Genomic DNA, 18,008 nt, shown 5'->3' on the forward strand with positions numbered 1-18,008 from the left:
CTCTGTCAGCTTTCATTACCCATTTATCAGTTTCTTCCATAAGCACTGCCATAAAGAGCAACACTAAAGAGTGCATGAAACACCCTTCCTAACTAGTCCATAAAGCTATTACTCTGTTCTCCTTTAAATCTTTCCTCAGAGCAACTTTTCCCAAGATGCCTACCAAAAAACAAACAAACAAAACAACCCCAACTGATGACAGATGCCCAAGAGGGATTTCTGGTATTTGTTTTGTCTTTGCAAATAAACATGCCTATAACTATTTTCCCATCTTCTCCCACAAATGTTTTTGATACCTCCTTTAAAATTAAAATTCTTTGGGGCAGGAACTGTGTGTACCTCCATGTATGTATTTTAGCACAAAAAAGGCCCAATTCTGATTACAGCCTCCAGGTGCTACCTCAATTCAAACAACGGTTAGTAATAATAAATTAGCTGACCTAAAGTAAGCCCTAAATACATTTACTGAAAACCCCTTGTGCAATCTCAAGTTTTGCTCCCATGGTTCAGGGAAAAAGAGGGAGACTGATCTGAACACCCAAGTCTCTCTGGGACCCTGTCAATTTCATTATACCAATTTTCTATCAGCAGCAGCCTAAATAAATTCAAAATGAGAGAATATGGTAAGAATTTGTATACAGTGCCTAACTCAGGGAGGAACAAGCCAGAAGGACTGATGCAAATTTCTATATCCTCACTACTTCTGGACATCCCCACATCCCAAAGCTTTCCAAAGCAGCAAATGGGGTTTTAGCCACACAAATATTGACTCTAATGGGAGTTCTACTGCTCCCACAAAATTCTGTGCACTGCTTTGAAACATTTACAGATTAGGATTACAAGGAATGAAAAGGCACATGATTACAATTGTCAGAGAGTTGATTTTATCAAAGCTTGCCATACTGCATTCTGGAACATTCCCCCGATTTGTGGGATTACAAGTTACGTTTTCCTATTCCAAGCTACTCTCCCATCTTTCACATTGACCTGATCTCTGTCTTACTAGGCATGCTATTGGTCTAGGGGACTTTCCTTTCAAATTAAAGGTATTTTGGGACTTTCATCTGAAGCTCAGGTCTAACTATATAGTCTCCTTCAGAGGGTTAGAAGTCAAGATATCTTTCTACAATGAGTTTGTTTTTTTCACTCTTCTATGGATCTCAGAATTCACAATTCTATAGCAAAGAACTTGTGAATGGAAGCAGCTTAGGCAGGAGGTAAAAGAACCATAATAGTAGTAATTGACTTCACGCTGCATGGATCAAAAAATAAGGACCAGTCAAAATAAAAACGGACTATAAAATTCAAAGAGACAGGGATAGACTAGGAGAATAGTTAGATGTGCGATTTACTCAAACACTGGCCAAAAAGAGTCATATTTTGTTATATATAAACATCACCATCATGTAGCAGTAAGGGGATATACGCTCTAAACAGTTCTGCTGCTATTGCACAAGCAATTTTGCATTCAGTTTTAGACACCTCATGATCAGAAATACACTATCAAACTAGAAGAAACTCAGAAGAGCAGCAACAATTATCATAGTGCTGGAAGGGATATGGGCAGGGGAGGGGAAGAGGGGAGTCTCCTGAGGTAGGAAATCTAACTAGAAAACTCTGCTAAAAGCTATAAAACTATTTAAAAAACTAACTATAAAGGCAGTGGCAAGGCCAAAAGAGAGCACTTTACATTGAAAGTGGTCAGGGCTCACAATGAAACTGAGAAAACACCTGTGGTTTAAAGAACTATAGGCAAAAGCAAATTTTGGAATATTTACAGATCAGAGAAATCGAAGGAAAGCTCCAGACACTGGACATTCTGATCAAGGCCATATGGCAGTAAGAAGGAACTGGAGAGGCAGTTAGTCCAGTCCTCTTCGCTCCACCCTTAAATTCCTTTGGTTGAAAGCACACAGAAGGCACGGGTGCATATATGGACCAAAGGACACTAATTGAAAGAATTCACCCACAGTGGAAGACACGTAGGGACCAATACTCGAAGAAGCAGCTCACTCACCCAAAAGCCCTGGTCACACAAAACCTTCCCTAATTGAAAAAACAAGTCTCAATCTAAAAACTGACATCTCAACACAATTTGGTTAACGGTTGAAAAGGTTTTGTTTTTGTCCCAATGCAGAACATAACCTAGCTCCATAACCTCTATCGAAATTTACATATGAATGAAAGCTCAGATAACAGAAAACTGGAGTCAGACTGTTAAGTTTAAAATCTCTGCATGCAGATGTCTAATTAGTGTCCTGGAAATCATTAGTTCTATGAAATACTTCCAAAAGGACTGAATAAAATGCTCAGTCAACATTTATTTAAAAATTTTTTAAAGGAGGAACAAAAAAATGTGTACACCCTGAGTGAATAAGAGAAATGAACTAGGTTTGCTCACCTTTTGAAGACAGCTGTTTCAGTTTTAGCATCTACAGTAAGGCTCAGTGTTTCCTTCATGCTGCCATTCATTACTGTCTCAGTTACCTTGTCTGCATTTTCCACATCATCTTCTCCATCTGAACTGGCCTCCATAGCAACACTTCCTTGGGCTGATACAGTGAAACAAATTAGGATATTGCTAATGATTTTTATAGTTAATGAGCAAGTACAAATCAGTGAGGATGTGTAGGAGGATAATGTCTACTGTAATCACACATAATCTCGCTGCAGTTTTGTTTACTTTGCAAATCCCACATGGCAGGTAAAATATCAATTCAATTTTCTGCATCCTCAGCTCTGTGTGTGTGTGTGTGTGTGTGTGTGTGTGTACACACACACACACACACACACACAGTAATCAAATATTTTAAAATATTTAATAGCTACTGAAGAAAACATACATGTTTCATAATAATCTTTTCATTTTCCAAATCAATTAGCAATGTAGATAATTTGCAGCAGCTACAGCTCTTAGTTAGGGCTTGTCCACACAGGGAAATTTACTGATATAACTCCCCATTTTGACACTTATTCTGGAACAAGAGTATTCACATGGGGAGTTATACTGGTATTATCATACTGGTACAGGTCTCCTGGTAAGTTTCCGACGTAGACAAGCCCATAGTTAGGTCTGAAGATCCCGGACTTCCAGCACTTGTTATGTTCATTAACAATGCAATTGGGAAGTGGGGTAACATGGGTTTGATCTGGTAATTTTTAATCCACTTTGAGCATGTGTTGGAAAAGCTAGATGACAGGAGGGAGAGAAGGGCACACAGACTGTTCACTGCTGCATCCAAAGACTCAAGATGCTAAAGGCCATCTTAATTAACTAAAGCTCTGCCCAAGTCTCACTGACTAATAAAAAGTAAAGTTAATATTAACACTAATAGCTTGCTTTTATACTGTGCTTTTCTTCCATGGATCTCAAAACTCGTTTCAGAAGAGGTCAGTATCCTTACCCTCAGTTTACCAATGGGGGAACAGAGGTGCTAAGAGGGGAAATGACTTGCCCAAGGTCTCCCAGGAAGCCCGTGGTAGAACCAGGAAGTCCAATGCGCTACTCATTTAAGCCACTCTGCTTCTAAATTATTCATTTGCACATAATTTGAGTAATTTCAGTGCACTTACCCTCTGGCTGTGTTGCAAGTGCAGATACATTTGCACTCAGGGGATCCATTGGTTCTGTGTTTGTTTCCATTTCCACAGGAGAATTACTTCTTAAAGACTCTTTCGAACTTAAATACAAATGAAAGTGAATTACATTTTGGAAAAAGATTTCTAAACATTAAAATGAAATTTGCTCACATGCAACCAGAACCTTTAAAAATAATGTTTCTATTTCTGTGAATACTATCGACTCCAGAATCCTACTGAAATCAACTATACTAAGACTCATCCAAGAAATGTTAAAAGAATTTTAAGGATGCAAAGTCAAGCACTAAAAAGTTAGGAAAAGCCAGAATTAAGATTTCCTGGTTTACTATCATGAAGAGTGCGCGCGTGTGTGAGAGAGAGGGGCATTGGATAAAAAGGACAAGCCTAATTTTTTTTGCCCCTTGCAGTTTCCTTTTAAATATATTTTCAGCTATATATTGTCCCTTTCAAGGTAATGGTATCTGGGCAAGAGGGTTGCTCAATCTCTATATCCAAATCAAATCAATGCCATCTCTGCCAACAAGGTTGATCGACCACAAAGGTGATCTTTATAACATGGAGGCTTGTCCATTGGTATCTGGATTAAGTTCTCAAAATGTATACATCCCACAGAACCCCAAACAGACACCACATTTCTGCCACTTCCAATCTGAAATAATTGTAAATGATTTCTTGCCCTGATTCAGCAAAAATATCCCTATTCATGAAAGCATGTGTTTAAGTCCTATAAAAGGCAATGCTCCGTGCAGGATAGCAGTCCACCCACATGCTATCAACTGCAGAATTAGGGTCTCATTTTGAAGTGAATTTGAAACAATAGTGGGTTCATTCCAAGGGCACAAGATGCAATTTACACAGTAGGGGCTGGGATCCCAAAACTGCAGCAGAAACCTTGAAATTATGCAGCATTGTTCATTTTTACTTCCAAGCAGTCTAGGTCAGACAATATCCCTTGTGTTATTTAATTTGATATTAAATTCAATTTATTGTACACTGCCCCCAAATTTTCAATTTTGAAATGTGCTGTAGATTTTGGTACTGTTAATGTTTAATTGCATTGCAGAAGCTACAGGAAATAATACAGATATTGGCAGGTAGGTAAGGAAGAGTTTTGGGTTTTGTTACCTATTAAATAGTTGGACACTTGTTACAGAGAGGGAATACATCTCTTTCCCATCATCTATGAGCAGAGTTCATTTTAAATTTGGGAGGGCAGTTTGAATTACTTGGTCCTCACACCAGTAATTCTTGACAAGCTAGCTGCCAATTGCACCCTGCCCCCATTTCGGGCATTGCATTGAAGAGCTGTAACGGTGACATTTGAAATGATGAGACTTCATTATAACAACCCAATGGAGATGAATGGTGCAGGTCACATCTCTTGGACCAGTTGCTTCAGGGCAGCTGCAGACTCAGGCAGACATCGCTGCATCTGTTTAATTGATTTATATTCTGAATATTATCTTCACCAACCATGCAGGCAAGAGACTAAAGGCATGGTCTACACTACAAAGTTAGGTCAACCCAGCTAACCCTGAGCAACGCAGTTAAGCTGACCTAACCCCCAGTGTAGCTAACAATCTGTCAATGGAAAAATTCTTCAGTCGACCTAGCTGCCACCCCTCTCAGTGAGGTGGATTACCTATGCAGACAGGAGAACCCCTCCCACTGCTGTTGCTGTAGGCAGTGTCTACGCTGAAGTGCTACAGCGGGGCAGCTGTTGCGCTGCAGCTGTGCTGCTGTAGTGTTTCAAGTGTAGACCGGCCCTACATGAACAAGTACATTCTGGAGCACAATAATTTGGCAATTTTTTAAAGATTCACATTGATGGGGATATTAACATGGCTACAATCTCATTATACCTAGGGCTCTGACTATTTCTGATGTAAACCAATACACAGCAAAAAAGTGCCAAGCACTTCAAAGTACTATGGGACTGTCTAAGCAAGTCACCATGGGCTTCATGGAGTGGATGGATTTTCAGACATATACAAAACTATTTTTTTTACATCACAAAACAGAGCCATCAGAGTCTTTCAATTTATTTCACATTAAACAGCTGCATGTGTCACTTAGGCCCAATCTAAAGTGTGGCTAGGACCCAAACATCCTAGCAATCAACCAAATTGATTAGCAAGATATGTATGATCAGATACCATCTACACCAGAAATGGACCATATCTGGGTCTCCTGAGTAGATTATAGTTGTAGAGTAGATGACACCCTTACGCACAATATACCTTTTAACGCCACAAAAAATCCCCAACAACATGGTACAGCAAACTACAAGTAACACTAATTATGTTTAAAGCAGAACTCCGTAATGTATTATGCAAACATTTCTGCAAAAGACATGCATATGCCCACTGAAAGGGACTAGTACCAGCTTCCATTATCATTGGCAGCTGGTAGCCTGGGCTGAAGAATAATAAAATTATTTTACCTTAGAGAAGATGTAAACTCTGAAAAAGAAGCCCAGCCAGTTTCTTTTCCTGGCATAGGTTCTTCTGTGCTCCATACATCAGACCCAACAGAATCCAAATTGGCACCATGTGCAGTTTCCATGGGTACGTCAAAGTTAGCCGACCAGTTCGGTGCTAGAAACAGTGACAATTTCAATGATAAGGTATTTAGAAATTGATATAATTCACTTTTCTTAATACGTTATGACTCTATACATGCACATATAGCTATCCTGAAACACTGCAAACTCCCTAATTATAATAGGGGCTTACATAATGTACATATAGAAGAGCATACACTATGCAAAGTTAGAAACTGAATGCAATTCACAAGTACAAAATTAATTTGGTCTATGAAGCTAGAGCAAAATACCACTATAACTCATGGCATTCTGCAATCAAGCCAATCTACCAAATGACACTTAAAATTAAAAATAATTTAATGGAGTTACACCAGGGATTAATATAGTCAACATTTTACAGAAAAAATATGTATTTGTTACTGTCAACACCTGTTTCTAAAAATGAAAGTTTTTTAAAACTGAGTGTTGTTCTCACGGTTTAGCTTCTGTTTACTAGGTGTGTTTTTCTTAGCTTCAACAAAGAAAATAAATTAATCAGTTCACTAGCACAGTGCTGCAAAGTTTGTTGCAAAAAACAAATGAGGACTTAACATTTTAAAATTCTTCCCATTAGAATTTTAAATTTTGGAGCAAGTTTATTTTGAAAATAGGTCTCTAACTTAGAGTACTCATTCAAGGTACTTCATCTTCCCATAAGCAAATATTTGTTTTCATTAGCATTTACATACATAAAACAGGCTGAAAAGGAAGCTCTGTGACTAACTAAAATGTTAATAGGAAATCCCAATCTAGACAGATATGGGAGGATATCCACAAGGATCAAAACCTGGAGACACAGATGCCAGGGACACCAATCTGACAAAAGCAAAAAAGAGAAAAAAAACACCTCATTTTGTTTTGGTTTTATAATTCCTTATAATCAATATAAAAAACGCTTAGGATTTTTCTACACACAGAAGTTGCACTGGTTTAATTTAAATCAGTTTTATTAAACCAGTGCAACTTGTATGTGTGGACTCTCAATTTAAAAGAGGTTATATCGGTTTAGCTTGCACTTGTGAATTTACTGATGTGACCCAAACTGACGTAAGCCATGTTTAATCTAATATGATTATCTACAAACAAAATTGCACCACTTTTACTAAATCAGTATAAAATAAAGTCGTGCCTTTAGTAAAACAGGTACATCTGTGTGTTCAGACCAGGCTTAAGAACCCCTAGAAGTCTAATGCCTTAAAACATTAACTGTCTGTATCTACAGCCCAAGTCACTTGTTGGCTCCTGTGTAAAACTATTAAAAAAGAACCAGCATGGAGTAAAAGTTTGTCTGAAACGGGTACATATTTTCTGCTCACAGCCAAATTTTTACTTTCACTAGTTTCAGTGAAGATATCAAATGGTTTAGACTGATGGTCTCCAAAGCTTTTATCAGTTTTAAACAGATTCAAACTTGTTTAAACTACACATCCCTTTTGGAGGAAAAACAATTTCTTTAAAAAAAACCCAAACCCATTTTATAAATAGAAATGTTTTCAACTCCTAGCTCACAGAGAGCCTACACGATCAGGGTCTGACTCAGCCAGGCACCTGAGGTGCTCATACTTGACAACACTCACATCCTGCTATGAGGACTTTACTCAGAAAATCTCTTGTTGCAAAGGTGAGATATTAAACTGCAGGGACCTCAATAAAGTGGTAAGGAAGACAAAATTGAACTATGCTCTACCACTTAACTGAATGACCATTACATTTTCCCACACTGATAACTTGCAATCTAATTCCGCCATCAGGTAATCTAAGCAGATGGAGGCAGTAGGATAAAAACCACCTACGTTCATTTAAGTCCACTTCCATTTTGTCTTCAGTATTGGTATTTGATTCAAACAAGTCTTGTTTTGTTCCATCCTCTTCTTCAGAGTCTGTACTTTCTTCACTGTCCGTACTGCCCGAGCTTAAAAAATATAAAGGGATTGTTTACATTCAATACTTAGAAGGAATTCCCTGGGGTGCATTGGCTAGTGAAGTTTTCCCAAGTTTAAAACAGAACTGCAAATCAAGTTAGCATGTAGGAATGAGGCAAGTCTGACCATAAACACTGAGGGATCAGCTGGAACTACACTGCAGCATTAGCTATTAAACTTACTCTTCAGCACTGCCAGAAAGGATGAAGATTTTAGGGTGTTTTTTGACTTGACAAAGTTAACTGACCCATCTCCTCTCCCACAGCAACAAGGGAAAGGAAAGATGGCTGCCACTGCCCTCATGCAAGGGTAAATAGGAAAGTGGAGGGAGTATAGCTACGGGCCAGGCCAAACAACAACAGGCAAAAAAGCAGAGATGGACTTCATTTGCTCCACATGGGCTGCTGCAATGCCAGAGGAAGGCCAGACGTAGTCCTAAGGAGAGCAGGGCAACAGCTTCCCCACTCCTCCTCCCTTCCAGACGGACATCCAGGCTGTTCCTTCACTTCTGCATGGACATCACAGCACTGATAACCTGGCCCTATACACATTCCTAAATGCAGCAGCAACATAATGGTCTGGCCCAGAAATTCCTGGTCACAGGTATTTGCAAGTGGAGGGAGAACTGACAACAGGGTATATGGTGCTATTGTGCGAAGGTCAGAGGAGACATTCCAAAGGGATCCCTGAAAGGAAATTCTGGATGACAGTAGAAAGCTGAAGGGGCAGTGGAAGCACTGGGGACAACGGATTCCCCTCAACCTGCTCTTTGAAAAAAAATCTCCATTACTGCAGCACAAGGAGGGGGACCCTGGCACTATAGAGCCTGAGTACACTGGCCTCCTGCTGGTGTAGCATGCTGAAGGGAAGGCAGGCTGCTTGGGCTGGACAGCTCAGTGCCTCTGAAAATCATAACCAGGAGGACGACTGCGGAGGTTTGGCCCAAGTGGCAGTGGAGGAAAGGAGCAAGGATGGAAGAAAAAAGGAAAGCTGAAGTGCTGAGTAGCAAAGAGGGCTGATGCCTAAACCTCTTACAGAGGCAGAAGATTGGAAGGGACAGGTGCTGGGCCCATCCTCTAATAAGTTATCCAAGAACAGCAGCAACCACTCAATTTGTCTCTGAATTCTCTTTGTTAGGCAGGCCTTCCAAGCAGTCAAGAATCTGCATCAACAGATGTACTCAGTGAGAACAGTGAGGTTCTTCTGTAGTACAAATTGGATGGAAAACAAACACTATTCACCTGGATCGTCTCTGGGATTCTGGTGTAAACGCAATGTGTTTTTCTTTCCATATATCTTCTTCATCAGAACCACCATCATCAAACTGCTGTATTCTCTCCTTACAGCATGCCTCAAACAATGCAATATTCCCCTACAGCAGAACACAAAGCAAAAATATGAACAGGGTAAAGACCATTCACAAACTGTACACTACTCCACCTTATTTCTATGGTTAAACAATTTTAATATAGTCTCAGAAAAGGATAAAGGTGCATATAAGGAGCCCACACTATATCCCATGAATGAGATATGCACCCAGATTTGGATTAATCAGCTTTGACTAAGTTTTCTATGAGGGCAGTTCAGAAAACTCTGCCTTACAGGGGTGCCTGTTTTAACATTGCCTGCTCCCTCCCTGGGCATAGCTAAAGAACATCTCAACGTTTTCGGGACATTTTCCCCATTGTGGATTCTCTCTCAGCTCACTGCACCAAAGAATGCTCCAGATTTTTGGGGGGAGTGGTGGGAGGTTAAAGGGAGAGGCACATACACTCAAGGAGGGAGAGGTTAGCACATCAGAGAAACATTTTCTGGGGAAAGATCTTTACACTTCTGTCCCCTTATTCCTTTTACCTTGCTGGCTAAGACCATACTTTGCATTTTGGTGGAAGATTGAGCAGCTACTACCCACACACTATAAACTGAATAAGCAAACAGCACAGACCCAGAGAATGAGATCCGAGTCTATTCCTGAATCTGAGGGCTTGTCTACCCAGTGCAGCAATATGCACTAGAGCAGTGTGATTTCTAAAATACACCAACATGTTACGCAGTAAATGTCCCACACAGATGCTGCTGGCATGCTCTAGAAGTTCCCTAGGTTGTACTAACTTAGGGAACTCCTAAAAAGGAGGTTACTCACCCTGTGCAGTAACTGACGTTCTTTGAGATGGGTGTCCCTGTGGGTGCTCCACTCCAGGTGTTGGTGCGTCCCTGCGCCTTTGCTCGGAGATTTTTGTAGCTGTACTCGTACCGGCCACGCATGCGCAGAGGCTGCCCCCCCGCTGTGAGTCTAGCTTAATAGTACGCATGCGTGGCCGGTCTCCTCAGTTCCTTCTCTACAACGGAGGCTACCCCAACTCCGAAGTAGAGGGGAGGAGGGTGGGTAGTGGAGCACCCACAGGGACACCCATCTCGAAGAACGTCAGTTACTGCACAGGGTAAGTAACCTCCTCTTCTTCGAGAGAGATGTCCCTGTGGGTGCTCCACTCCAGGTGACTTAAAAGCAGTGTGTCTCAAGGAGATAGGGACTTCGGATCTGATAGGAATGCCGTAGATAGTACAGCCCTGCCCAAACGTATATCAGAGAGAGGGCCTTGAGTAAGGGCATAGTGTTTAACAAATGTGTGTTCAGAGGACCAAGTGGCTGCTTTACAGATATCAGCCAGGGGAACTTTGCGTAAGAATGCTATAGAGGCAGCCAGAGATCTAGTGAAGTGCGTTCTGATGCTGTCTGGAAGTGTAACCTTCTTCATCTGATAGCACAACTGGATGCACTGAGAAATCCAGTTTGAAAGTCTCTGGGTAGAAATAGGAGTACCTTTGGAACGCTCCGCGATGGAGACAAAAAGTCTAGAAGAGTTTCTAAAAGGTTTTGTTCTATCCAAATAGAAGGACAAGGCCCTGCGTACATTTAATGTATGCATTGTGGCTTCGAATGAGTTCGCATGTGGTTTCGGAAAAAAGGTTGGTAGGTGTATCGGCTCATTAATGTGGAATGACGAATGCACCTTTGGAAGAAATTTGGGGTGTAATCTGAGGGTAACCTTGTCTTTGAAAAATAGCGTATATGGTGGGTCTGCCATAAGAGCTGCTATTTCTCCTGCCTGTCTGGCGGAGGTAATTGCCACTAAAAATGCTGTTTTCATCGAAAGGTGTAAAAGGGAGCACGTGGCTAGGGGTTCAAACGGTTGTTGAGTTAGACAAGCTAGTACTAAATGAAGGTCCCACAGGGTGGTAGGTGGTTTAATGTCTGGGTATAGGGCTTGGAGTCCCTTGAGGAAACGCTTGGTGATTGGATGAGCAAAAACAGAAGTATCATCAATTTTGTCATGAAAAGTTGTAATAGCAGCTAAATGGACTCTGATGGAGTTGAAAGAAAGGCCGGATCGCTTAAGGTCCAATAGATAGTCAAGTATGAGCGAGAGAGATACTGACGTGGGACAACGTTGTTTAGCTGAACACCAATGTGTGAATCGTTTCCACTTTCGTAGATAGATGGTGTGAGTAGATTGTGTTCTGCTATGTAGGAGCACTCTTTGAACTTGTTCAGAGCAATCTAGTTCGCTTTGGGAGAACCATGTAGGAACCAGGCTTTGAGGTGAAGCATGGACAGGTTGGGGTGGAGAAATCGGCCGTGTTGTTGTGATAGGAGGTTCGGGATGAGAGGCAACGAGATTGGTGGTTGAATTGACATTCTGGTGAGGAACGGAAACCACAGTTGTCTGGGCCACGACGGGGCAATTAGGATCATCTTGGCATGGTCTGTTCACCTTTTTATCAGGACCCTGTTGAGAACCGGTATCGGGGGAAACGCACAGAGTAAGTTTCGGTGCCATGGGATCATGAATGCGTCTCCCAGGGAATGTTTGCCCAGTCCCGCTCTGGAGCAAAAGTCGGAACATTTCTTGTTTTTTGCAGTTGCAAAAAGGTCTATGGTTGGGTGACCCCAAATGCGGAATATGTTGTGAATGGTTTTCTCGTCTATCTCCCATTCGTGATCCCAGGGAAAGGGTCTGCTTAGTTCGTCCGCTGTGGTGTTCATCACTCCGGGAAGATAGGCAGCTGATACCCGGATGTTGTTCTCAGTGCACCAATTCCAGAGCTTCATAGCCTCTGTGCAAAGCGAGTGGGATCGAGCTCCTACCTGCCTGTTTACATAGAACATGCATGCAATGTTGTCTGTCATTATGTGTACATGGTGATTTCTGATTAGTGGAAGAAAGTGACGGCACGCATTGCGAATGGCTCAAAGTTCTAGGACATTTATGTGCAGAGAGGTCGCGGTTGAAGACCATAGCCCCTGGACTGTGTGGTGAGACATGTGTGCACCCCAGCCTGTCAGAGATGCATCGGTAGTCAGTATGAGGGATGGAGCCTCCTGAAGAAAGGGGACTCCAGAGCAGAGGTTGGAGTGAACTGTCCACCACAGTAGAGAATCTTTGACTCGGAAAGGTATGGAGAGAGTCTTGTTTAGAGAGTGCACATTTGGTCTGTAAACCGTGGCAAACCACGCTTGGAAGCACCTCATGTAGAGGCGTGCATTTTGCACGACGAAAGTGCAAGAGGCCATGTGACCTAGTATTTGTAGACAGTCTCGGACAGTCACCTGGGGACTGTTGCGAATTTTTGTGGCCAGTCGGCTTATGGAGTTGAAGTGGTCGGGTGGAAGAGATGCCAATCCCGTCCGGGAGTCGAGGTATGCCCCTATGAACTCCAGATGTTGGGTGTGGCATAATGTGGATTTGTTTTTGTTTATTTGCAAGCCTAGAGATAGGAAACAATCGACGGTAAGCCGCGTGGATCGGAGAGCTTCGTCGAACGTTGAAGCTTTGAGGAGGCAATCGTCGAGGTAAGGAAATATTACGACCCCTTGTTTTCTGAGGTAGGCAGTAACTACGGCTAGGATCTTGGAAAAAACACGGGGGGCCGTGGACAGTCCGAAGGGGAGAAATCTGTATTGAAAATGTGTTGAGCCAAGAGTAAAACGTAGGAAGCGTCTGTGGGCCGGGTGTATAGTCACATGAAAATAGGCGTCCTGTAGGTCGAGGGCTAAAAACCAATCGCCCTGCTCCAGCGCTGGGATTATGGTGGTGAGAGTAACCATCTTGAACTTTTGCTTTTTGACAAATTTGTTGAGCCGCCTGAGGTCAAGGATTGGTCGCCATCCCCCAGTTTACTTATTTATCCTTCCTTATTTACTTATTTATCCTTCCTTATTTACTTTCTCTAGGCCACTCATGATTTTATAGACCTCTATCATATCCCCCCTTATTTGCCTCTTTTCCAAGCTGAAAAGTCCCAGTCTTATTAATCTCTCCTCATATGGAAGCTGTTCTATACCCCTAATTATTTTTGTTGCCCTTTTCTGAACCTTTTCCAATTCCAATAAATCTTTTTTGAGATGGGGCGACCACATCTGCACGCAGTATTCAAAGTGTGGGCGTACCATGGATTTATATAGAGGCAACATGATATTTTCTGTCTTATTATCTATCCCTTTCTTGATGATTCCCAACATTCTGTTCACTTTTTTGACTGCCGCTGCACATTTTCAGGTGCTTAAAGAGAAGTTTTTGAACAGTAACTGGGGGTTGTTCAAGAGTGTTGCCCCTGCATATTCTAATTTGATTCCTGCAAAGGAACTGTGCTATGAGCTTCCAAAATCCTCTAAAGAGCATCGTTCATTCTTCTCTCTCCCTCCCCTCATGCAGGGTTCCTAGGGCATAAAGTGGGGATTGTCCCCCCACTGCTCTTCCACTAATTCAGGAATACTTAACCTCAGACTCTAAAGAAGTGAGGTGGGTGGGGAGTGAGATTTTGTAGAGGGAACTCTCATGCAGAACCACAGTTACTGATAGGTAACTTCTCTTTTTAAGTCTCAGATTAAGATTAATAGTAACGACTACAACCTTGCTCTTCCAAATCAGATTCCAGTTGAAGGGAAAAAGCTGCCTCAGGCATGTACAGATTTTCAGATAGCAGCCTTGTAAACTCTCTAATGAATACAGTAAGAAAGCATGTTATGGAAATTGCCTTAGGTCTAGTTGAATATTCACCAATATTTTCAGGGGGCTGAATGCGTGCCAAGTCATAACAATTGTGATACAGAGTCTGATTCATTTGGACCATCTTTGAGCTGTGATGGATTGACCACTGTTTTCACCCTCTCTGATAGGATCTTCTGTGGCCAGGTGGTCTAGTGGCTAGATCTCTGGCCTTCCAGACTGAAAGACCAGCTAAGAGGGTGGGTGTAGGGGGACCCGGACCCTCCCTCTCTACTGGGTCCCAGCCCAGGGCCCTGTGTAGATCAACCCCTGATGGGGAGGGAGAAAATACAAAAACCAGAAAGGAAAAGATCATGTTTGCACCAAACTAATCTCTACAGTGGATCAATCAGTTCAGGATAATGACCTGAGAGTCTATTGGAAGAAGAAAGGCCCTGACAAACAGGGAATGACATGGCTGATCAGCTAGCCTGGGTGAAAACCCTGACTTGCACTCCCTGGATTTCCAAGCTCTTCCTATAGCTACAGTAACCATAGTTACCCAAGAGCAAGCTAAGGACTGGGAATCAGAAACTATGGTAGTCACTCCTGAAAGAGAGGATCCTCTCAAAGCACCCTGGTCTTTGCCTATGAAAACTTTGTAGAGGCACATCTAGAAGGACCTAATGGTGTCCAAGCTTTATCAATACATAGAGGACCCTGTGACCCATCCTATCACATCTGAGAAACTGACAAAAGGCCCAGAGACCCATTCCTTCCAATGAAATCACAATAACCTGTCTGTTCACCGAGTGGGTGGAAGGTTTACCTGCCAGTGATACAGCTCATACAACAGCCACACTACCACTACATCATGTTTTCAGTAGATGGCGTCTGTTCCTTGGCAGAAACTCAGACAGAGGATCTCACTTGATCTCCGAGGTGATACATATGCTGTGCAAGACACTAGGACTAAAACAGAAGCTCCATATTCTACAGCACCCTCAATCCTCCAGACAGGTCAAGTACATGAACTGGACAAGGATATTTATCACTAAGATATTGGTCTCAGACAATGCCCACCACTGGCTGGGACCTGAAACTGCCATTAGCATTAATTGGCCATGGGATCAATTCCAAACAATCCACGAATGTCACCCCTTTCAAGTTTCTGACAGGTATGACTAGAGTCCTCCCCATGAATCTGCTAGCCCAGATTCCAGACACAAACATTACAATTTGTCATCCAACAATGCTTAGTAGAATTAAAGCATCTCTTGCAAACCATATTTTCATTTGCTTGACAGAAGCCAGAAAAGAATGCCAAGGAACAAAAGCCTTGCTATGCTAGAAACGTTTCCGAGAGAACGTCATACTGGGACAGAGTATTTTATTTTGACTATACCAAAAAGAAGAGAAGGGTCAAAAAGTTCCATCCTAGTTGGAAAGGGTGTTACCTCACCACAGGCAAAACCTCCCCTGTAGCAGATGAAATCAAAGTGCTGGAGGGAAGGCAAAGCCCCATCTTCAAGATGTTTCACAAAAGCCAAATTAAGCCCTGGAAAATCCACGTTGCCCCTTCAACTCAGGAAAAAGACCTGGGCTTCACTATGGACAGCACAATGGCAACTGCTGATTGCTCAGTGACAGCTTCTGCTTAATGTGTAGCAGTGCTACAAACATCAGACAAAATGTAATATTACATAAGAAATAGGGTGCACAAAATGTATGGCATTACATAAATCAATAGTGGGCTCTAACCCGGAATACTATTCATCCCAACACCAAAAGTACATAGCAGAATGAAAGTGAGTTCAGAGAAAACAGCAAGAAAGATTTGGGGCATGGAAAAACTCAAATGAAGAGACCAAACAGACTAGAATCCTTTACCTTTTTGAGAAGACAAATGAGAAAACAGTCATGACAAAACAATGTCTAGTATAGAGACGATAGAAGACAGGGGGAATAGAAGTTCCCAGTCTGATATGATATCAAGGGGACATTTAATGAACTTGAAAGATGGCAAATTCAAAACTGATAAAAATACTTTCTCCACACAATGCTTAATTAGCCTGTGGAACTTATTGCCACAGTCTACTGAGGCTGAAAGTTTAGCAGAATTAAACAAAGAATTATTGTTTATAGGGATAACAGGCCTATCTAGTTATAATACTAAACATTTAAAAAACGAACAAGAGTTCTGGAAAGGATATAAACTTGCGCTTCAGGGCATAAGACCTGATCCCTCCCCCAACTCCCCCCACACCTGCCTTACTACTGGGGTCACAAGAAAACTCACTCTTTGGGCAGGTTGTCCCATAACTGCCTACTGTAGGGTTTCTAGCAGTATCTGGCAGTATCTGGAGTATCTGGCAGGGGCCACTGTCAGAGACAGAATACTGGACTTGATGGACCAGTGGTAGCATGGTAGCTCCTATGTTCCTAAAAATGCATGTGCAACCTGGGAGGTCAGGCCTCACCCTGCTCTGCAGTTTCCCTTGATTCACTCTGACTACCCCCAGGTTGTGGAATCTCTTAGGTGTCATTAGTCTGCTGCTGCTCCCGCAGCTGCTCCTGCTACTGGTGCTGTGGGGGATATTCATGGAGAAATGACTCTCAGGAGTTAGAGTCACTTTGGATTTTTTTACCTGTCTCTTTTTCCTGTTTGAGTTTCATGGCAGAGTTGTTGAGATTGAGGTTAGTGAAGATTTTGATAGCTATGTCCACAGCGCTCTCCTGGTCATAGGGTTCTTTCAGGAGTCTCACAGCATCTATCCTGTCAGCCTTCTCCAGTTTACACCAGGGAATTGAGGGTTTGTCATCAAAGGCAAACTCAGATAATTTGTGTATAAATTTTTTTAAGTCTTGCTCTGCAAGATCCTCCAGTCCCTGCAGAAGGATGTCAGTCGGTGTCTTTCTGCTCATCATGAGGATATTAAGAACTATCTGAAATGTAAACAAGCAAAGCAGAGGATTAAGGCAAAATTGTGCACATCATAAAGTTGTGATCCCATCATTAAGTGCACCCAGTGACTGCGCAAAAACACCTTTCCACGTATCAACAGCTACCACGTCTTGTGCAATTCCATGTGTCCCATTTTATCTAAGTTACTTACTGAGATAATTTGTACATTTGTAAGTTTGCATATAACAAGCTTCAGCTTGTGGGGATCACATCCTGGCCAAGCAGTGGCAGGGGTATCACATTACTGTACAAAATTTGGCAGCTGTGCCTGGTGGAAGCTGGTGGCTCTCTGAGTCACTGAGTGGGTGCTAGGGCACCGTGGGGTAGCTGGAGGTGTGGGGTGGATGAGTGCTGGGGTTACTTGGAATGGGCATTTGTTGGGTGCCTGGAGTTGTTTTCTGGCTGCTGGGTTGGTGCTGGGATGTCTGGTGCTGGGGTGAGGGTGGCAGCTCCTGAAGGGAGGGGGTGGTGCTGATGACTGTTCGAGGGTGGCTGCTGGTGGGTTGGACAGGGGGGGTGTATGCTGCTGTTGCAGAGGTTGGTGGGGACCTGGCACCAATAATGGGCCTCCCACCTTATGCTGCTCCCATGTCTCTCTGCTCCTTCCTACACAGGACCCAGCCAGGCCACACTATTCTCTAGAAGACAAAATGCACAAGTGCAGCCCCTGTGACGTTCAGATGGAGCTGTGGGTAGGTGGGACAAGGCTGCCTGATGCCTGAGTGTCCTGAGAGACATTCAGTGCTTGGCAGCCCTGTGACCCAGGATCAGACTGGAAACAAGATACCTGGTGGTACTCTCTGAAACACCAGCCACAGGCAAAGCTCTGCCCACAGCTGTCTCTGAGCATCAACACCATCGGAGGAGGGCTCAATGTATACAGAGTAGAGCTGGCTGTACAGAAGGCCTCCCTTATACACACACCTCGTCTGAAGGTGATGGGCTCAGTC

At 42.7% G+C, this 18,008-nt stretch overlaps 1 protein-coding gene across 1 annotated transcript; it reads right to left on the reverse strand.

Annotated features, from left to right (window-relative positions):
* Window positions 1–2,397: 2,397 nt before the first annotated feature.
* On the reverse strand, window positions 2,398–17,018 carry LOC135877784 (serine/threonine-protein phosphatase 6 regulatory subunit 3-like). The gene is made up of 7 exons (XM_065403336.1): window positions 16,742–17,018; window positions 9,961–10,028; window positions 9,348–9,478; window positions 7,978–8,096; window positions 6,044–6,197; window positions 3,574–3,680; window positions 2,398–2,552 (listed from the first exon to the last, which is right to left on the reverse strand). Exons 1-7 carry the CDS (start codon window positions 17,016–17,018, stop codon window positions 2,398–2,400), a joined length of 1,011 nt encoding a protein of 336 aa, XP_065259408.1.
* Between the last annotated feature and the right edge of the window lie 990 nt (window positions 17,019–18,008).

Source organism: Emys orbicularis, chromosome 4 (assembly GCF_028017835.1).
Source record: "Emys orbicularis isolate rEmyOrb1 chromosome 4, rEmyOrb1.hap1, whole genome shotgun sequence".
NCBI classification, from domain to species: Eukaryota; Metazoa; Chordata; order Testudines; family Emydidae; genus Emys; species Emys orbicularis.